Source organism: Nicotiana tabacum, chromosome 17, assembly GCF_000715075.1.
Source record: "Nicotiana tabacum cultivar K326 chromosome 17, ASM71507v2, whole genome shotgun sequence".
NCBI classification, from domain to species: Eukaryota; Viridiplantae; Streptophyta; class Magnoliopsida; order Solanales; family Solanaceae; genus Nicotiana; species Nicotiana tabacum.
Window position 1 is genome coordinate 76212391 of NC_134096.1, and position 22403 is coordinate 76234793.

At 36.5% G+C, this 22403-nt stretch overlaps 2 protein-coding genes across 2 annotated transcripts; one reads left to right on the forward strand and one right to left on the reverse strand.

Moving 5' to 3' along the window:
• The first annotated feature begins 1242 nt into the window (after positions 1 to 1242).
• Positions 1243 to 12995, forward strand: LOC107822467 (DNA polymerase alpha catalytic subunit-like). The gene is made up of 31 exons (XM_075234509.1): positions 1243 to 2495; positions 2716 to 2886; positions 2981 to 3064; positions 3186 to 3260; positions 3446 to 3510; positions 3887 to 3977; positions 4069 to 4257; positions 5004 to 5167; positions 5260 to 5374; positions 5654 to 5833; positions 5925 to 6038; positions 6573 to 6692; positions 6780 to 7103; positions 7349 to 7441; positions 7869 to 7987; positions 8103 to 8175; positions 8263 to 8319; positions 8408 to 8500; positions 9158 to 9280; positions 9373 to 9470; positions 9569 to 9614; positions 10051 to 10164; positions 10312 to 10395; positions 10488 to 10601; positions 10714 to 10803; positions 10886 to 10962; positions 11394 to 11610; positions 12119 to 12172; positions 12258 to 12377; positions 12478 to 12552; positions 12660 to 12995. The coding sequence occupies exons 1-31, from the start codon at positions 1383 to 1385 to the stop codon at positions 12804 to 12806; spliced, it is 4599 nt and encodes a 1532-aa protein (XP_075090610.1). The 5' UTR covers positions 1243 to 1382; the 3' UTR covers positions 12807 to 12995.
• Positions 12996 to 13057: 62 nt separating this feature from the next.
• LOC107822466 (nicotinate phosphoribosyltransferase 2) lies at positions 13058 to 22256 on the reverse strand. The gene is made up of 15 exons (XM_075234510.1): positions 21500 to 22256; positions 21155 to 21302; positions 20913 to 21032; positions 20650 to 20784; positions 20504 to 20565; positions 19131 to 19206; positions 17655 to 17756; positions 16517 to 16633; positions 16157 to 16215; positions 15066 to 15240; positions 14384 to 14518; positions 14213 to 14311; positions 13971 to 14079; positions 13504 to 13616; positions 13058 to 13387 (listed from the first exon to the last, which is right to left on the reverse strand). The coding sequence occupies exons 1-15, from the start codon at positions 21652 to 21654 to the stop codon at positions 13310 to 13312; spliced, it is 1683 nt and encodes a 560-aa protein (XP_075090611.1). The 5' UTR covers positions 21655 to 22256; the 3' UTR covers positions 13058 to 13309.
• Positions 22257 to 22403: the final 147 nt, after the last annotated feature.

Sequence of the window (22403 nt, forward strand, 5' to 3'; positions counted from 1 at the left end):
ACTCGTACCTCTTTGAGTACTCCTTCCACATTCCAAACGTTAGCAGCAGCAACTTTCGTTTCGCACCAGGTATGTACTTGTTTTTTTATATTTGTTTTATATATATTTACTATTGCATCAAGTATTTGCCTCTTATATTTATATTCTTAAAAGTTTTTTTTTTCTATATTATTCTAAGGAAGCTATTTTAAACATTTTTCGAATACACATGCAAACAAACAGAAAAGGGCTTGCTTTAATTTTTTTTTTATGTATGTTGAACATTTTTAGTTACGTCACGTTCTATGATTTATTATGTAGAATATGACTTAATCTTATTTCACTTTATTAAATCTATAAATCATATTTAGCTAAGATTAAACTTTCATATTTGTTAAATTCATCTCAAAAGAAATATATGTTGAATTTTACAAGTGATGGCAAATAAGCAAAACACTATAAAATATACATTTCACGAGGAAAAATCATGGCGTCTTCCGTGAACCATCTCAGTATTTTAGTAGTTGTTTTGTTATAATTATTAGTATAAATATTTATTATAAAAAATACTTCCTAAGCTCATATATATATATATATATATATATATATATATATATATATATATATATATATATATATATATATATATATATATATATATATATATATATATATATATATATATATATATATATATATATATATATATATATATATATATATATATATATATATATATATATATATATATATATATATATATGTGTGTGTGTGTGTGTGTGTGTGTGTGTGTGTGTGTGTGTGTGTACTAAGTAATTACACTCGTCCAACCAAACATGACATTGAGAATTACATTGTAATTACGTTTTGGCAAACAAACATGTCATTGTAATTACTATATTGTGTAATTACAAGAATGTATAATTACTACCCTAGTAATTACAATGTGTAATTGCACATGACTTTCCAAATAGACCCTAAATGGGGTTGACAAGAGAAGATATTGTGGAAATAACATAAGGTAGCCATTCTAAAAGACTGCTATTTAAGAATTAGCCAGTACATCTTGAATTTCAATTTTTCAGGACAAAAGTGTCCCGAATTATCCTGAAATTAAGACTTTTTGTTTAAAATTTCAGGACAAAATAAGTACTGGCTAATATCTAAATAATATCCGTAAGAGTGGCTATCTGTGCACTTGCTCCAAAGATATTCGTTGACAAATTGGGCTGACTTCACAGTCCGGTCCAATAATTTGAAGCTGGGAGGCCCAATAGGGCTTTCTGTATTTCGGCGCGAAAACAAAACGTTCCCGCCATTTATGTCATCATCATCTTCAACCTTATTTTCAGATCTCAAAGCGAGTCAATTTCAGCTTACAGGGCACACACACACAAAAAAAAATGTCGGAGGAGCAGCCAGCAGTCGAAGGAAGGCGCTCGAGCAGGAAAACGAGCGGTGGTAAAAGAGCAGAGGCGCTCGAGCGGATCAAAGCTCTCAGAAGCGGTGGTCGTCGGTCCACTGAAAACGGCGGTTTACAGGTCAAAATAGAAGAACCGATTTACGATGTAGTTGAGGACGACGAGTATAATGACATAGTTGCTAAGCGCCGTGAAGCGGCTCGGGGATTTATCGTTGATGATAACGGTTTAGGGTACGGAGATGAAGGCCAGGAAGAGGATTGGTCAGTTGCCGGCGTTTTATCTTCCGACGGATCAGACGGAGAGAATGAGAAGCCGAAGAATAAGAGGAAGGCATCGGAGAAGAAGCAGCAAATTACTAAAAAGCCATCGGCAGCTCTTTCAGCTGCTGCGGCATTGATGGGTAAGCAAAGAATTTCTAGTTTGTTTACCTCTTCAGTGTTTAAGAGAGACGAAAAGGCGAGGAATTTGTCATGTGATAGCATCGTAGATGATGTTATAGCTGAATTCGCTCCTGATGAGGCTGATAGAGAGCGAAGGCGAAGGGTAAATTCTAACTCTAAATCATTGCAGGCTTCGAGGAGTTCAATTGTTAATTCCAACTCCTTGAATGTCAAAATTGAGAAGCCTGTAGTAGAAAATGTCGATTTCATGGTTAAGCAGGAAGTTAAGAGTGTTACTGTTCAAAATGATGAGACTATATCAGATTTAGCTAAAGATATTCGAGATAGTGAGGTTTTAGATGGTGAATTGGAGCGGGAGAAAGTGGTAGAATCAGGTGATTTGGTTAATGAAACTGTAGTAAATTGTGCTGAAGTGAAGTCGGAGCCGTTGGTGGAAGAGAAGGTGTTTGCACTCAATGCGAAAATTAAAGAGGTAAAGGATTCAGGCTTGAGTGCTACGGCTGGATGGCAGGCTGTAAGGAATGCGGGTAGTGGAGTTTCAAACTGCAATGATTCGGGGGCAAAACTTGTGGACACAGAAGAGAAAACAGATTTTGAGTTGGATTCTGATGGATCATTGCCTTTCTTCATACTTGATGCCCACGAGGAGCTGTATGGTGCAAATGCTGGCAATCTTTATCTCTTTGGGAAGGTACTTCCAAAACCTTTTGTTTATTTACTCTTTCTTTATACTGATTTAAATATGCTTGATTCTACCTGAAGATTATACCACTATACAGCCAACTGTTGCTTAGAGGACTTTATTCAGTATTGGGACTTAGGAAGTTTGTATGATCAATCTGAAAGTGACAATTGAACAGTATAGCATATATTTTGATAGCTGACAGATGAAATCTGTTATTTGAGCTTAGGTGAAAGCTGGACGTACATACCATAGCTGCTGTATCGTTGTGAAGAACATGCAACGATGTGTTTATGCGATTCCAGATGGTTCTGTATTTTGTACTGACACAATCTCAAATCTCTCTAGAGATGTAGAAGAGTCTCGAATCTCTCCCTCTGACTTCCGCAGTCAGTTGCACGTAATATCTTGAAATGCCTTCTCCTTTCATGTACTTGTATGTTTTCTACATATTGCTCATTTACTCACCCTTCCCCTCTCATATTTGCCTCCAGGAGATGGCATCAGGATTGAAGGCTGAATGTAGAAATAAGCTACTAGAACATAACATTTCAAGTTTTAGCATGGCACCAGTGAAGGTTTGAAGCGTAATTACTTGCAAATTTGTTCTGTAAATTGTAACTGCAACTTGCAATATTCTTGTTTTTTTTCTTTCTCTTCCTTTTTGTTATTCATTGCGTTCTTCTGCTACATTTGCAGAGAAATTATGCATTTGAACGATCTGATGTACCTCGTGGGGAGAATTTTGTCCTTAAGATGAACTATCCATTCAAGGTACATTTGTCATTTCTGTATGTTTTACTTAGTAGTTAGAATATTTAATAACTTACTCTAGCCAAAACATTATGGATTCTCTAATTCCAATTCAAACAATCTTCCAGATTTCCTCTGTTAAGTTACATTTTGGTGTCATGTCTTCGAGTTACCTGTTTTGAATTTTGTCATGACATGCCTTCCAGGATCCACCACTTCCATCAGATCTCAAGGGAGAAAAATTTAGTGCTTTGCTTGGTACTAATTCCAGGTATGTTTCGGAGGACTTTCAAGTTTACAAGCAATGCATTCACGGTTTTCTAACGTGTATGATATCTGTCTTTACGAAGAGCTTCAATTGCAAAAAGTGATTACTTGTTCTATCAATTCAACTGGGTGCTGCATTCTTTAGTAGAAAGTATTAATTGAAAGAGTTTAAGACCAATATTATTTTTTACATTTTGCCTTAATTTCTCTATGGAGTGTGGTGTGGCTCCAGCTGTGCATCCATCAGTTATACATAAAGACCTCACACCCCTCTCTCTGTGGGCGTGCATCAATATTTGGATATTTCCTTGTTCACTTCTGCTTTCTTTGAATCTCTTGAGTATATGTGATGTGATCCAACCAGCATTTACTATTTGCAGTGCAATGGAGCTGTTCCTGATCAAGAGGAAAATAAAAGGACCCTCATGGCTATCAATTTTGAAGTTCTCTGGTTGTCCTATTCCTCGACGTGTAAGGCCATCAAAGCAGTTTTAAATCCCCTGATTTGTCTTCAGGTGGTTCACCTGGTCTATACTTCTGAACTTCTTTTTGATCTGCACAGGTGAGCTGGTGTAAATTTGAGGTCATTGTAGATACTCCAAAGGACATTCAAGTCTCCACGTCCTCTAAGAATGTCGCTGAGATTCCTCCAGTGGTTGTTACATCAATAAATCTGAAAACTATCATCAACGAGAAGCAAAACACAAATGAAATTGTCTCTGCATCAGTCATTTGCTGTCAGAATGCGAAGGTAAAGTCCATGAGGCTAATAACTTTTACCAATCACGGTCTGATCAAAGACATTTGCTTTTAGGATTTCAGAAGGCAAATTTTTCTTCTTTTTTATAGTAAAAGGAATTATTGGACCTTCTGATGGTATTGAACTCATGCCATGCATTTAAAAATGTAAATGGACCTCAACCATGTTTAATACCTGAGTTGCCATCTGTAATTTCTTTAGTGCATCACGTCTGGAAATTTAGTCTCTACATGAATATGAGTTATGAAGTAATTATAGTAAAACAGGTCGAGGGAAACGAGATTTAGGTTGCGGAGTATCTTTCAGCTCACATAGGGTCTTTTTCCTAGGGGTAGTTAAATCTTTGCAGTTTACTGGGGATTTTTTGGCTTGGTCAATCTTGTATGACGCATATGATGGTAAAATAGGGAGCCCTGCATCATTTACTTGTATGATGATCAGAGTGAAACTGTACTTTTATCATAATCACACACATGAGTTGCATTCTGATGTATTAGGGTGTGCTATCTTCTTTCACACCCAGATAATCAACTCGCAACACACATGAACATATTCATGAGGTAATTTTGAATTGCACTTCTGAAATTAATATCCTTGCTCGGTGATCAGTAAAATAAGAATGTTAGAGCGGGTACTAGGCCAAGGAAAAAAGACACTTTTAGTTTGCTTGATGTGGAAACTGCTTGACAAGAATTTCCTTGAAGTTTCACTAAAGAGAGCATATGTTGATTTTGCAGATTGATGCCCCCATGTTAACATCTGAATGGACAAAGCCAGGGATGCTTTCTCATTTTACTGTTGTGCGTAAGCTTGAGGGAGGCATATTTCCTATGGGATTTACAAAGGAAGCAGCAGAGAGAAATGCAAAAGCTGGATCAAATGTTATTAGTTCCGAGAGCAGGCAAGTTCATTGGGTAATCATGTTATTGTCTATACCTTTATCTGTTTCTCCCTTGAGTTACTTAAGTGTTGCTTTCTCTCTTTGAATACCAGTGAAAGAGCACTATTGAACCGGTTGATGATCGAGTTGCATAAACTGGACAGTGACGTGCTTATTGGCCATAATATATCTGGCTTTGACTTGGATGTTCTTCTTCACAGAGTTCAGGTTTGTATATATTTAATTGGCTCCACCTTTCATAGTAGTAATTTCTCAAAAATTATAGAAGACATGATTCAGCAGAATCTTCTGTTTCTATTTTGAATCTTAATAAAGGTATTGAAATTTTCAGATTAATGCTTAGCTTTAAATGCTATGAATTTGCAGTATTCTTGGAATAAGAAATTAAAGGTTTTCAGTAGTTCTTGATTATGAGAATCAAACATATAGGATATAGCTGCCTGCTTATTGTTGCTTGGCTGCTATATATTATTTGATTTTCTGCAGGCCTGCAAAGTCCCAAGCAGTATGTGGTCAAAAATAGGCCGCCTTAAGCGTTCTGTCATGCCAAAACTTACCAAGGGCAATACAATTTTTGGCTCAGGAGCAAGTCCAGGGATCATGTCTTGTATTGCTGGGCGTCTCTTATGTGATACCTATTTATCTTCTCGTGAATTATTAAAAGAGGTAGAATTCCGATTTGTTAAGCTATATTTGGGATAACTGCCTATAACTTTTTGACTCACGTAACTTTTGGTTTAACTATATCCAATTTCAGGTTAGTTATTCATTGACACAACTCGCAAAGACTCAACTGAACAAGGATAGGAAGGAGATTTCTCCACACGATGTGCCTCAAATGTTTCAGGCTGCTGATTCACTTGTGGAACTTGTAGGTTCTGATTCTGGTTTATCAACTTTTCGAATCCTATTGCTCTCATTTTTATTAGCATAGAGAGAGTTATCTGTTGTTTAGGTTTTAGTATGGGATTTTCTGTCAACAATAAGAGAAGTATTAACCCATGGCATAACAGATTGGCGTGCTGCATTGTGCCATTTATTGTCTTGCTGAACGAAGTTTAGAATCCATTGTACCACTCCATAACCAACTAAAATTACTGCTGATGGACTTTTAACTGCTAGAAACAAAATAATAATGAAGTTCACTTGTAGAAGAAATATAACATAAGCACGCCTTTATGCAGTTTACATACCTGAATAAACTAGAAGTATGATCTTTTTGGCTTTTTGCTAATAGATTGTCATGGATCAGTTGCTTTGCAACTCTGGATTTTCTAATTCATTTCTAGTTAATCTTTAAGCCTGTGCCTTGTCTCGTCCTTCTGAAATGAAGTTGTTGACCTAATAATTTTCTCTAATACAGACACAGAACTGATATCCTTTTGGGCATTTGTGATCTGCGCAGATTGAATGCGGAGAAACTGATGCATGGTTATCAATGGAACTCATGTTTCATTTAAGTGTACTTCCCTTAACTCGTCAGTTGACCAATATCAGTGGTAATCTTTGGGGGAAAACTCTACAGGTGAATTGTTAAAAAACCTACTTCATGTTTATGAGACAACTTTGTGGATGTTATTGGGGTATAGTCATTGTTATCTTTTTATTTCAGGGTGCTAGGGCCCAAAGAGTAGAGTATCTCTTGTTGCATGCATTCCATGCCAAGAAGTTCATAGTGCCAGACAAATTTTCCTCTCATGCAAGAGAAGCTAAAATTACAAAACGAAAGTTGAACCACGGTGATGAGGGAAAAGAAACTGTCCCTGTTGATGCTGATGATCCGAATATTGAAAGTGGGATTCCAGATGTCCAACATGGGAAAACAAAAAAGGGGCCTTCCTATTCAGGTGGATTAGTTTTGGAGCCAAAAAGAGGTTTATATGATAAGTACATTCTGCTACTGGACTTCAACAGTCTATACCCTTCCATTATTCAGGTTAGTTATTTTTAATACATTTTTCTCATTCCCTCACTCATATTTACCCCTCATTCCTCCCCCCCCTCCCCCCGAAGGGGGAGCATTACCTGAACTTTTGCTACAATGTGAGCTACTAGGTTGGTTGGAATGTTCAATTTTTTATTTATTTATTGCCAAGTGATATCGATTGCTCGAACAAACCCTTTTATCTGATATTGCAAGTTTTATACTTTAATTTCCTCTTTATTTCTTTTCCTCTGCAGGAATACAATATTTGTTTCACAACAGTTGAAAGGTCTCTGGACGGATCAGTTCCTCGCTTACCGTCAAGTAAAAGGACGGGACTTCTACCAGAGGTAAGCACAGTCTATTGCATGTTTTCGTAACTCCCTGAGTAGAATTTGGAAGAAAGAGCAAATTTTCCAAATTGGCTTCAGAGAAATAATTAAACTAAACGATTTTGCATCTCCTGATCTTCTTTAATCATTAAGTGAATGCCTTGGATAATTGACCCCAAAAAAGTTAAGGGCTATCTGGTGCCTTAAGTTTTACTCTGAAGCACAATTTGACATACACGTACTCTGTGTACTGTGTATGCGAAATTTTGTTGGTTTTATTCAAAATACTGTTTCAATATTCCATCGCACTTTGAGCTGGTCTTTCTTCGGTTAAATCAAGACTTCTTTTAAGTCTATGGTTACTTGCAGATGGAAGTAATTATACAATTCCAGACAAAATTTGAAGGTGATACATACTCACGACTTTTTGCGGTGAATCTTGCAGTTGCTTAAGAATTTGGTCGAGAGGAGAAGAATGGTCAAGTCATGGTTAAAAACAGCATCTGGCCTCAAGGCCCAACAGTTTGACATACAGCAACAAGCTCTGAAGCTTACAGCAAACAGGTCTTAGCCTGTTTTTGTTATATACACACGCACTATTGTATATACTCGTGCTACTTGATGCATCATTATCATATTATTGGAGATATTTTTCCTGAGGTGATATATTTCACTGCAGTATGTATGGATGCTTAGGATTCTCCAATTCCAGATTCTATGCGAAGTCGTTAGCCGAGCTTATAACCTCACAAGTAGGAAGCTCTCTTTTCCTAAACTGTTGTATGTTTTATTTAAGCAGATTATGACTGCACGTCTGACATCTCTATTTTGTTTTGTAGGGAAGGGAAATTCTACAGAGTACTGTTGACCTAGTTCAGACTTCACTAAACCTGGAGGTTTTCTTCTTGTGCAATATGCTGTATTTGCTTATCCTGCTTACATGTCAAAATTGGTCCTTGAACCCATTGTTCTTCTATGAATCAGGTTATCTATGGTGACACAGATTCAATTATGATTTATAGTGGACTTGATGACATTGGAAAAGCCAAAGCAATAGCAGCCAAAGTTATTCAAGAGGTTAGTATTGGCTGCATACTTTCTTTCTTTTGGGATTAATTTTGTATGTCGGGTGACTTCTTAAAGAAAAATAAAGAAACTTGTATTTTCTACCTCGTGTACTGTGGAAGCCTACTTCTTGTCTCACTATCCTATGATAGCACTTGCACTTTTTTACCTTTCTTTTCTTTAACATTTTTCATTGCCTTATATTAGATATTTATTACCTAAGGATTTAAGATTGTATGTACTGATATATTTGTATGGAGACCTTGTCTAGTTGCAGTCTCACCATAGGGATATAATGTAGTAGTTATACTGACACCAGAACAATGAATTCATCTATATATTTGTGTTCATAGGGAGATCTATTAAGCCTTTGTGCTTTTATTCACAGTTGTTAGACTCATTATATCACATAAATCAACATCGCAAGAAAAGGCATCCAACCAACTTGAAAGCAGAAATGGAATCTGCACATAATTTTACTGGCCACAATGGCGTAAACTTAAACATTGTTCTAATTATTTTGTGCTCTACCATGAAATGATACGATATGCAAAAATGCATCCTCTCTTGTATGTTGAGAAGATAGATTCTTGGAAATTGATCTGCTAGGTTTAATTAACTTCTAAATCAACTAGAATTCATCACGTTAAGGTGCCTCCTCTTTTATAGGTTAACAAGAAATATAGGTGCTTAGAGATTGATCTTGATGGTCTGTACAAGAGAATGCTGCTTCTCAAGAAAAAGAAATATGCAGCTGTAAAAGTGCAGTTTAAGGATGGAAGACCCTATGAGGTAGCTACTGCATGCTACTTAAAGTTGAAATCCTTTTGAACTTCTTTCAAATAATTCCTCATCTACTCCATGTTACTGACTCTTTGGTGTAGGTCATTGAGAAAAAAGGTCTTGATATGGTGCGTCGTGACTGGAGTTTGCTGTCAAAGGAATTGGGAGATTTTTGCCTGAGCCAAATACTGTCCGGCGGGTACATTTTGTTGTGAACTTATTTCTTTCTCCTATTCATATCCTCATATATGTGATTTGCTCAGTACTGAATGGTTTACGTGTCTTTAATGGTTGCAGGTCCTGTGAAGATGTTGTTGAATCAATACATAATGCACTTATGAAGGTAACATTCTCAATGATATGGAAAATCATAAACCAGGAGCTGAATGGCTCCTCAAGTTTTCATCGTGAGCACTGTTTAGTTTATATTATAGGTTATTACTTTAGAATTGATACTATTTCTAGGAACGGCTCTGAGCTTGTGGCTTCTCTTTAGGGAGTTCCACCTTTATAAAGTAGGTTCCCCCTCCCCTTTTTGCCTCAATCATTGAGCGGCTAATGCTTTCTACCATACATCCTCTGTGCATCTCAACTATTTTCTTGCTAGTGCATTGTTCCAAAATTTGATGCGCTGCCTGGAATCTTTATCTACAGCAAGTCTTCTTCATTCTAGTAGAGGGAAAATCCAACTGCTACTGTTAGCACCTGGAGAGGCAATCAACACAATCAACACAATTTAGCTACTGTGATTATCCTTGAATTTCTCTGTTCTACTGCAGGTACAAGAGGATATGAGGAATGGGCAAATTGAACTGGAAAAATACGTGATCACCAAATCGTTAACTAAACCACCTGAAGCCTATCCTGATGCTAAAAGTCAACCTCATGTTGAAGTAAGTACAAAAACTTTGATCAATTCATGTTCAGACTAAGGAACTGTATCACACTAATCATCTCATCTTTGCCTTTCTCTGATTTGTCACCATTTAGCTTAATTTCAAACTAAGATTTAACATTATCGTCCTCTACGTCTCCTGTAGGTAGCACTTAGGTTGAAGAAAAGTGGGTATGTCACTGGTTGCTCTGCTGGTGATACAGTACCATATGTCATCTGCTGTGAGCAGGTCTATTTCCTATTATTGGGGCAATGATTAAATTCTGCTTATTCTTTTCGCTTCTGTTGACTTAAAAATGCAGTTCTTTCACACATTTGCAGGGGAATGGTTCAAGTACCTCTGTGGGGATTGCTCAGCGGGCAAGACATCCAGATGAACTGAAAAGAGACAATGGAAACTGGATAGTTGACATTGATTATTACCTTGCACAACAGGTCTTTGCAGTCTACTTATATTGATCTTCAATTTTACTGGGTTAGTGTTGGTTTCTTATGCTGTGCATATTTCATCACTCCACCTAACTGTGAACCATTTTCAATGTCACAGATACATCCTGTGATATCTCGTCTATGTGCATCAATTCAGGGTACTAGCCCGACACGTCTGGCTGATTGCTTAGGACTAGATTCATCCAGGGTAGGCAACTTTTCAAAACTGATGTTATTTCAACATGGCATAGTCTTGACAAATAGCTTACTGATTTGGCTTTTTTGATCAGTTCCAAAATAAATCAAGTGAAGCCGTCAATGATGATCCCTCAAACTTGCTTTTGTATGCAGCAGATGATGAAGAGAGGTATCAATTTCTTTCAGAGAAGTGTTCTAGCAATTTAATAAACTCTGATGCATGATCATGCATTTGTTTTTTGAGAGATACATCACAAAATGCTTTTGGGGGGTGTAAGCGGCATTTTTTCTCAATCATCTAAAGTGTTTCACTAGTTATAGTAAAATGAATTTTAGGCTTCATTTTAACTGAAAGGAAAAAAACAAGTTTAGTTTTCCTTTTATCTTTAGTACAGGTTGAAGATTTTTTCCATTCATTTACTTTAATTCATACTAGTTATTGCTTTATCGTATCAGTTTCCTTTCACACTTTTTTTCCTGCTTCACCTCTCTCCCCCCCAGAGTCTCACTAAGTTGAGTGTACATTTTAAAATGCTATCTTTGTGCTATATGAACATTCAAGAAAGAAACATAATTTTCTTCGGACAATCCTAAATGCAGATATCGGGGTTGTGAGCCTTTGACTTTGACATGCCCCAGCTGCTCCGGCTCTTTTGAGTGCACACCTATATTTAGTTCTATATGTTCATCAATTAGTCAAAAGCCAGCAGACCTTCAAGTAGGAGGGGCTCCCAGCAAGTTCTGGGAAAGATTTAGCTGTCCCAAATGCCCAGAGGAGAGTGAGGGGAATATATCACGGGCGTTGATAGCAAACCAGGTACTGTCTTGAGTTTCAACTGTTCCGTACTGTCCAAATTGTTTTAAACATATAATCATGGAAAAGTCCCTTAGTGCCTTCTATTTTTCTTCCCAACTGATATGATTTCTTTCTCGCTATGAGTATAGATGGCAATGAAGTGCTAAGACGATCTCATCTCTAGATTCTCTCATTCGAAACGTTTAGTTCTGTGGTTCTCTCTTGGTGTCATGTTAACTTTCCCTTGATTCCTTACTTGGTATCAGTCTCATTTTCTTGCATTATCTACCTTTCATTTCCGTGATTTCCTCTCTTCTTTTGGCAATCAGTCATCTTTTTTAAGTTGTATCAGTGCATTGAAAAAATGTCACTTGAAGGATATTTTTGCTTTGTTTTATTTGCTTGTTCTTTTGACTGAAAAAGAAAAGAAATTCTATGTTGATTTACATATATATACGCTATATAACTAGTGACAGGCCGATTGATACATCTATGCTGTAGACTGATGTTGTAATGCCATCCTTGACAGGTTAAAAGGCAAGTAGAAGGCTTTATCTCAACATACTATGAAGGAGTGATGATGGTATGTGCTTTTATATTTTACACCTATTGCTCTGACGAGCTTGCTAGACATCAATAGTCTAATTAGACCATTTTATTCTTTTCAGTGCGATGACGAAACTTGCAACTACACAACTCGTAGCCTGAACCTGCGAGCAATTGGGGACTCAGAGAGGGGAACTGTTTGTCCAAATTATCCCCGTTGTAACGGGCATTTACTAAGACAGGTTTACTTTCTGATATATAGCTTGCTTCCTCTGTTTAGTTAACCTGCAGTATTGTTTTAGCTGGTTCCTGATAAATTTTTTGTACAATGCACCCTGGCAGTATACGGAAGCAGATCTTTACAGACAGCTTGCTTATTTCTGCTACGTCTTAGACACTGTTCGCTGCATAGATAAGGTTGTCTCTAGCCCAGTATGTGAATTCATCAAAATGGTATTTCGTTTTTTGTTTTTCCCCCTCCGGTGAATAAGTTGCTAATCTCGAAATGGTCTTTTGAGTGGCAGGTAGAGAGTAACATGAGAATACAAGTAGAGAAGGAGCTTGCTAGGATACGACCCGCGGTTGAAGCAGCAGCATCAACCGTACAGAAGTTCCGGGATAGATGTGCCTTCGGGTGGGTGCAGCTTAAGGATTTGATTGTCTCATTCTAGCAAGTCTAATACTACCATTATTGTGATGTCTCGTGTAAATAATAAGAAAAATGTTTAGTTGGCATCGGAACTAGCAGAGCAATTTCAGAATGAAGCCTTATTATTTTTCATTAAGAAAATCAACTGAAACCTTTCGCAGTCACTGAATTTAGCCACACTTATCTTAATCATAACAATATTTTGTGCCCATAGATTACATATTCCGTTTTATCCCCTCGTCTTTGAGAAAGGATTTCATTGAGGCAACGAACTGGCAGAAAGAAGCAAGCGGAAGAAAAACAACCGCACTTTTATTGACTTTTACAAATTTCCAAGAAATCTTATACATTTGACTCGTAACAGCATCAGAAACAAAAAGAAGCAAAAGTACTTTCCTTCGGTTGGTTTCATTATGTAAAATTTTAGACTACATGAGAAAAAAGATACACATTGCGGAAAACCTAGAAAGACTCTTTTCAACCAACGGATGTTCCAGTTTAAGTCCTCAAACTATTCATTCATGGTCACTGCAACTCGCCTACAGGTGCTTCATTGAGCCATAGGAAATGGATGAAATCATACAACTTTGCACTTACACTGACCTGCTCAACAAATATGCAATCAAAACCAGCAAAATGAAAAACAATGCTTCAGTCAAAGATCCATTGAATCTGCAGAATCTGTTCTGTGGAAGTCGCTATTCTCATTTGGTTCTTACCTTATATGGTGTTGGGTTCAGCCTTCTCATGTGATCTGGTCGCATTTTATCCAGTTGTTCAATACATCTTTCCCTGATCTCCTTCAACGGAGGAAGATCTTCTCTTGTTTTATCTTCAGAAATGACAAACCAACATCAGTTAGTCAACATTGTGTATGAACTATAGGGGCAGCTGATGTAGAGGTTTCCCTATGGTAATCATTAAATCCTCCTTAAAAGTAAATGGTTTGGTTGTTTTGAAGCTTAAACTAAGGTGATCAAACAGGATAATGTTGTAAAAAGTATGTTCAAGCAGTTCTAAGCAGAAGTAGTCACTTTTTCCATATCTCGCAGGAACTTAATAATATCGCCAACATAGGCTTCCAACACATAATTTGGAATATACAGCAAATTACGGTCAAGCTTTTGCAGAAAATAAATAATTCAAACTAAAAAGTTAATACATTTGGAGAGATAACAACTCCTACCTGAATTTCCAGACCAAAAGCACTTTAAAAGCTCCTCAACACGCTGGGGCACCACATATGCCCTTTTAGATTCACTAAACGGGTGGCGGCACAAAATTCGTTCACCTACCTGTCAAATTGCCGGAAAACAATTGCCCATTTGTTGTACCCACAAAATTTATCTAATTTCTAAATAAATATTGATAAAGGAAGACATCAGGAAGAGCTACTAGTGGCTCAATAAGGCAAGCCTCATAAATCACCTTAGGCTGTGGCTCATTTTCGCCAGTCATTATGTCTACAAGGGCGTATCCTTCCTTCCCATACAATCTATAACACCGCTTTTTGCATGGAATAGAGACCTAGAAACAAAAAAATTATGAACTTCTGCACTGAATCTGAATGCCAAATGAATATCCATAGCTTCAGCAGACCTTTGATACATCTTCAGAAAGTTTGATTCTAGGCTGATTGTTTATTTCAACTAACTTGAAAACAACACCAAGAGCAGCTTGAGCATAGCAGGTAACCAAATGAGTTCCAATACCAAATGCATCAACCTCATGACCCTGTTTAGAAAATAAGTTAGTTGACACAGCTTTCCTGATGATAAAAATGAAAGTCAACAGGTATGAAAACCAACATTAAAACTATAAACTCAAATTAATTTGAGGGTTCTATGATGAAAAGACATCAAGTTAGGTAGAGTATTCACGCCTCCATAACCCAATGTAGGCAGATTTGGTGTTTTACAATTCCATTAACTACGAGTAAGTGAGGATGTGCTTTTATCTATCAGTAAGGAGGTTATTGATTTATTTCTAGAAGAATTGTTTGTGTCCACAAAATCATGAGGGGGCTATTTAAGCCAACTTCATACATTCAAGCTAGAGATATTTTCCTGTTCATACTTAATTCTCAGCTGATAAAAATATATGCATTGAAGAAATACATTTACGAGCACTTCGAGTGTATGTATACCCTTAATCCAGATAATGGCACCAAATTAACAACAAAGTGAAGCATAAAGGTGTCAACTAGACTACAAATCATTCAGAGACTAGACCATTAAAAAATAGAATAACATAGCACAAGTAGCAATCCTCATGATCTTACTTGTTTATTTAGTGCATCCAGAGTTTCCTCATTAAGGTCATTGCTAGCTGTGATATTCATCTTTCCAAAACCAGGCAATCCAAATTCTTTCTCAATAGCACGAAAGAATTTCCTAGCTTCACATGATTGATAAGCAAGATCACCAGAGTCTAGTCGAATGCCCACAGCTTTATACCTGCATAATAGTACAATAATGCTAAACAGCCTGAAAACAAAATATAGAAGGCATGAAGCAAAAGAGCAAACAAATACACTATAAAATTATCAACGGAAGGTAGAAACAGAAAAGTTTAGACAAAGTAACATTTCAGGCTTAAAGAAATACATTGCCCAAAAAACAAATCTATTGATCAGAAGCAAGGGGAGATATATCGAGCTCTGATTCAAAAGACTGTAAAGTTCTGGAGAAATTATGAAATAGAACGGTCTGCACTACCAATTGTAAATAAGTAAATAGCTTTCATTAATAGCACACGAAGATGGTCTGAGAAACCTTCTTTTAAATATAGACAATACCTCCCCTCTCCTAGAAATCCCTTCTACCCAGGAGTCAATGATGGCCCATTCCTACTTTGCTCTCTTGGTAACTTGAACTCGAACCTCATGGTTGAAAGTCGAGGGTCCTTTCGACTAGGTTATCCCTCCCTTTCAGGTCCACATATATACACTTAACATAAATACATATCATCTTGAAAGTACGAAGAGGAAGGGCACATGTTTCTCAACCTAAGTACTCATGGGCAAAAGGCCGTAGTACCTTTAATGACCAGGCCAACGTTGCCTGTTTGTGCTTTTTGCTTTATAAGAACTTTTTTTTTTGGGGGGGAAGGGTTGAAGGAATACACATTTTCTGTTTTCTTTCTAGGCTAGTTATTCTCACTTTCATGGAAGTATAATATCACAAGCTTAAATATATCAGATTAACGAAATTGCAAAATTTGGAATTCCAGTTGGCATATCCTTTTATAATCCATGAGAATATTATGACACTACATCATCGAACAAATTAAGCATCACACAAGAAGCAGAGACATGCAGTAAAGAAAGGCCTGTTTACAATCGAAATAGAATTCATCATGCAAAGAGCTTACCCCAAATCATTAAGTGCAAGGGCAACTGCACAAAAATTTGGAATACCACTTCTCATGACCTGTTAAAGTACATGAAAACGTCATCAAAGGTCAAGATCAACCAAAACGTTTGATCACCGTCGAAGAACATTGTAACCAAATAACAAAAACCTAGCCTGATATTTTAATATCATGAGACAGGTAGTGTTCTCTTTAAGGATATATTTTGCTGTCTATGATACTAACTGAAATTAATGCAATTGTTGGCTATGGTTTTTCGCTCTACCATCTACATGTGCATAGTTCTAGATGGCAAGGCCAAATGTGTCAGAAGCAGAGGAGCAGCACAAGGAATTGCATAAGTCGACAAGTTGTACTTACATCATAAGTGTCTACAAGTGCCAAAAAGTTTCCAGGAAATGCGAGTGCATATGAGGTGAAAGCTGCTAACTCACTTTGGTTTGTCTCACTGAAAATTCCACCTAATAAGTGTGACCACTGAAAAGATCAAAGAGTCATCACATCAATGATATACATGCTCAAAATGGTAGAGAAGCAGTTTCCAGCGTAAAGCCCTGTACTGATAGTGTACCAATTGCTTTGATATATCAAAAAACGGAAATACTCTAATGATGCTAGAAAGATTTTTAAAATTTGTATAAGAATTAAGGAAGGCCTACATGAGATTCGTGATAGTTTTATCTTCCAGCATCAAAGTAAGAGTACTAAGAGAAGGCTCTCACAATTAATGAAATTACTTCATCATAATCAACCATAAAAAACATATACAGTAGATTTTATTTTGTAATGGTATGCAACCTCTAAGTAGCATTATCTATTCGTTTTGGGGTGGAAGGGAGGGCCATGGGGGCATTATTAGCTACATCTGAGCACACATCACCTGAAAGGACACAGTTTGTCTCAGTGGAATCAAACCCTAGGGATCACGCATTAGGAACATATCCACTGAACTGGCTATGAATTCAGCTATCCCTAGGGGTTAAGCAGAATTAAACGTAAGAATATAGAAGTCCTACTACCTTTTGGCAATTAAATGGTACATAGGGAACATAGAGTCCATCAGGTTTTCTATATTAGGCCTACTTTATTGAAGACTGACAAGCATTCACACTCTGACATCAATTGAATTGGATCAAACTCCATCCCTCTTGATGGTTTGAAGTTTGAGCAAGTTTTGCAGGGAAGATTAGGAGCATCGATATTGTATTGAAATGGAAAGGTGAAAATTGAAGTGAACCCTAAATGATATTTTTAAATGAAAGAGGTAATAACAAATTTTCTTTTTGATGAATGAAAGAGGTAATAACAATATAAGAGAACCAATTTGATTTATCATAAAGAAACAAATCGAAATGGTCAAAATCCAAGAATAGACCAGATGAAAAACTTTTACTGATCGAATTTAAAAAGACCAAAAGGAAAACTTCAATAAAGTTTGATGATCCAACTGGTATATCAAAAGAATTAGATAAACAGCTGAATTTAAGTGAGGTAATACCTTTAATTTATTAAGCCATGTCTGTGCCAGGCTAACGAAATCTTCACAAACAATAGAACCATCACGATGTTGAAGTGATTTCTCTATGATCTCATCTGGGCTCTGCATTATAAGGATTAAGTTAGATAACAAATGACTTCAAGCAAGTAGACGATGTTGAGTGCACAATCCAGTGCAAAAAAAAGTTCTAGGCATAAAGAGAAGCAACACGACAAAACAATTGATAGTAAAAAAAACTTGAAATGAATATCCACAAAGAAAACATGACTTGATGAGCTTACAAATTACAGCTCACTCATCTACTAAGGGTTCTGACTGAAGTCGGGAGGAAAAATTGTTGTTTTTGTGTTTTTGACAAGACAAGATGGAAGATCATTTGACCGTATGCATACCAATAATCAGCTCTATGCGGCAATTCCAATGCACAAAACTGAATGAGCTCGTAATCGAGCTATGTGTAATTATGCATCGACTAACATAGTCAACTGATGCCACTCGATGACATTTGAAGAAGAAACTACAATTGTCACTTAACCAATTGAGTATACAAGCATTTATGTACTCTATCAATACATATGGAGCTATAAGAAGGAAAAAGAACACTTGCGTTCCACTCCCAACAGCGAACAATTCTATTGGAGAGTTTAAGTAATTTGTTTAACAACCAAAATCATCTTTACAGTATCTAATTCACAATATTGTCATCAGATATGTGTTACAGATGAAATGATTATGTCCTCATCAAAATTGGCCAGAAAGCGAATAGATGTGGCAACTATACCTTCAAAACGACTGTAATAATGACAAATGGTAATAATAATAGATTGGTAACTGAAGCAACAACAACAACAACAAACCCAATGTAATCCCACAAGTGGGGTCTGGGGAGGGTAGTGCGTACGCAAACCTTACCCCTACCTTCAAAAAGGCAAAGAAGTTGTTTCCGGAAGACCCTCGGCTTAGGATAGGTAAAAGAAAGGGCAACAACAACAAGCATACCAATTAGAAAACCGGCGCAAAAATACAAAACTAAATACACTAGGTATTGCAACCAGAAAGCCGACACGAAAGCAATAACAGGTAATCACAGAAGTCAAGGGATACGAGAATACACAAATAGATTGGTAACTGAAGACAAACTAATTAACTAACATTTGTTGAAAGGACTAAAATGGGGATTGAACGGAGCACTTTACTAGCTTAAGACATGTTTCTTGCTATGCTCTGATTAAAGACCAGATTGGTAACTGAAGACAAACTAATTAACTAACATTTGTTGAAAGGACTAAAATGGGGATTGAACGGAGCACTTTACTAGCTTAAGACATGTTTCTTGCTATGCTCTGATTAAAGACCAGGTCTTTAAGTAATTATCATCTTGAATATAGAGGGCCAGACAAACTGTCAGAGCAGTTTGACAGTACAGGTCTCACTTATTTCAAGGGCAGGCAAAGTTGTTCAGAAGGTTGCACCTACCAGAAATGAGCTAACAAAGGCATGGGAATGTGTTCCACGGAGTGGGATTCCAAACAGCTTTCCAGCTGCCACATTGCTGTCAAAACACAAAAAGACAGTGATCCTCCTGAATTGTTTATGATAAAAGAAATAGAACATCAAAAGGAAATGAAGAAGCTGTATTTCCGTATCAATAAAATGACAACTGACAAACATATCAAGTAAATGTCAGGTTGCTGATATGCAGCATTTAAATGTAGACATGCACCACAGTTGTTTATCAAGTGGATGCATCCATCTTAAGGATCAAATTTGTCCTTGAACAATTGATTTTCTAGTTCTATCATAGGAAAAAAGCAAAAGAAATAATGTTAAAAGTTTATCTGACGTCCGTACCGGCATGCAAATGTGCAATTTAATAATCTTCATTGATGTTAAAACACTCATATCAAGCAGGGGTGAAGGTACATAGATCGAAGCAGTGTCATCCGACACCGCTTCATCAAAAGATTTTTATTGAATATACATATATAAGTATGTAATATGCAAAAATATATTGTTATAAATATTAGAAAATGACACCACTTGTCAACAAACTTTGTTGGCTCGGTGGTGAAGCGCCTCAATTTTCTCAGGGAAGTCAAGGGTTTGAATCTCACTATGTTAGCATTTGTTTCAAAAAATTTGAGCCTTGTTATGGTTAAACATACCAGGGATTGAACTGCCGACTTCTAACCTAAAAAGGAGTAACTAAACCAACTGAGCTGCAATCAATTTCTTTATCACTATTGACAAGAAATAACTTGCAGTCCGGCATTATTCAACCAAACTTAAAACCCAAATTTTGAAAGTATTATCATTAAACTAGCGGCTTGCGGCTTGCTGCCTGCTCCTTCCAAAGTTAAGTTTACATATAATATTTTTAATATGATGTTGTTATAGTGATTTATTCATTTGTTTAATTCTTCAAATGTAGACACCGCTTATGAAAAATCCTGCATATGCCGTTGCTATCAAAACCCCACTCTTTTCTCACTCTTGCAATCTTGCTCTTGAATAAGAATCAACAACATGTGACTTACAATTGCAGCGATCCTTTCTAATACGTCCTGCTTCATTTTTGGAAGAAGCTTACAGAATATTCTTTACGTGTTGAAAGAAATTGAATCTAAAGGAATTTGCATTTCAAAAGAAAGAAGTTAGTGGACCCAAGAGTTCTTCAAATTCTAAATTAAACGAATCATAGCAGTAGATATTTTGCGGGTACTAGCTCACGAATCTCTAAATTTTATAGTAATAAAATATAACGAATTTAGAAATCCACATCTCATTTAATAAGATAAATAGATAATGTCAATATTTCATGGAAACAGAGTGAAATAAACACGAATCACCTTGTCGCGTCAAATCCACCCATGTAGCAATATTTTGATGCTGATATACCACCATCAGGACCCTGTTCACGAAGGTTCAAATAGTCTGTTCACAGTTTGTAAGTCATATAGACCTTCCTATTTAACAATATCACAAGGTAAACAACCTGTGCTCTCCGAAGCCCAAATTCAAGCAGTATCTTGGACCTTCCAGCTACGAAACGGTGTCTTGCAGCGTTAGTTGTAACTAGTGATGCATAGTTTATGAGGTTTACAAATGGAGTTTCCAGTAGTTGAACCACCTTTGAGACATAAGTAATCATCAAGCATATAAAAAATGAACATAAAACTAAGAAGATGCAACAAACATCCCTGTTGAGAAGCTTCAAACAACAAGCACGAATAAAAGGATAGTGTTAATGGAACTCACAGCAATTGGTCCTTCAATCCTCATCAGCGGTACCTTGGGAAAGACTACTGATCCTTCAGTAACAGCATATATCTCAATATCTGAACAGTCAAGTTCCCGAAGGTACTCAAAGAAGCCATCCTACATAATCCATTTAAATATGCTTATGATCGAGCACTGACAATCAATATATATATCAAGCATAACGAATTAACTTAATCACACATTATGGTTCCATATTTACTTGTCCATAACAACTTTACCTCACATGACGGGGGCAATGATGACCTGATAAAAGCTATCTCATCCTCAGTAAATTTGAAATTAGCAATAAACTTAATGCACTCTTCTAAACCAGCAAATATGGTATATTCACCACCAAATGGATTCCTCCGAAAATACAAATCGAACCTGAAAATATTAACCAAATAATTAAATAATCAACGTAATCCGCCAACTCAGCAAACAAAATGCTTTGCCCTACGGCTAAAGTGTTAGAAATTGTTGATCAATAACAATAGCGTCCAGAAATAATTACATAAAAGAAATAAATTTAGCGAAACATAGAGAGAAAACGAAGAGGAATTAGAGAGAAAATGAATAATTACACGGCTCGTTCATTGTGTTTTCCAGCTTTCCAGTAAGCATAGGCCATAGTAAACTGATAGAGATCTGTTAAAATAGGAGTGACCATAGGATTGGTCGGTCCATCAATATTATTGGCAAACTGATCAGGCCGGCCATTAGCTATAGTTTCAGCCATAACTGTCCTCAATCTCCACACAAATCCTAGGGTTAGCGCAGTTGAAATTGGGTTAATTCGCAAACAGAAACTGCAAGGAGGTTTTATAGAGAGAAGGGTAGAGGAACCGAGAGGATTTGTTGAGACCGTTACAAACTAAATTGCGAAAAAAGAAGAATATATAAAGAGGAGAGCGCCAAAGATTGATCGGGTTGTTCTTGCTTTTTGCCTGTCTTTCACGTTAAGAGTATTCAAAAAAACGCCCACTTCTTGGGTTGGGTTACTTGGACTGGGAAAGTAGGAAGTCTTTTTTCTTGCTTTTTGTCAAAAGACTTGGGACTGAGAATTCCACAAAACTAGTTTATTTTATTTTTTGGATAAAACACAAAATTAATCCAAACTAATTGCATTCTTAGCTAAAAAAATAATAATATTATCTGCTATTACTTTTTGGAAATGATTAAAATATAGATTTTTTTAATTTTTTGGGGTGGGAAGAGCTGGCAAATATTTGGAAAGGAAAGTAAAAGAGAGAAATTTATATTATCAAGCCTTCTTATAGTTTAGTGGCGAGAATCTTCCACGTAATAGATGAGTTTTCAATTTTCATTGTTTTCTTTCGCGTCTTGTTCTCTTGTTGCGATGTTGGAATTTATTTTTCAAAAAGGGAAGTTACTTTCTTTGAAGAATGTAGACCAGTAACTGTCCTATTTTTTCCATTTGTCATAAAAGAAAATATAGGACTAGTGGGTATTATTCTTCCAATTGCA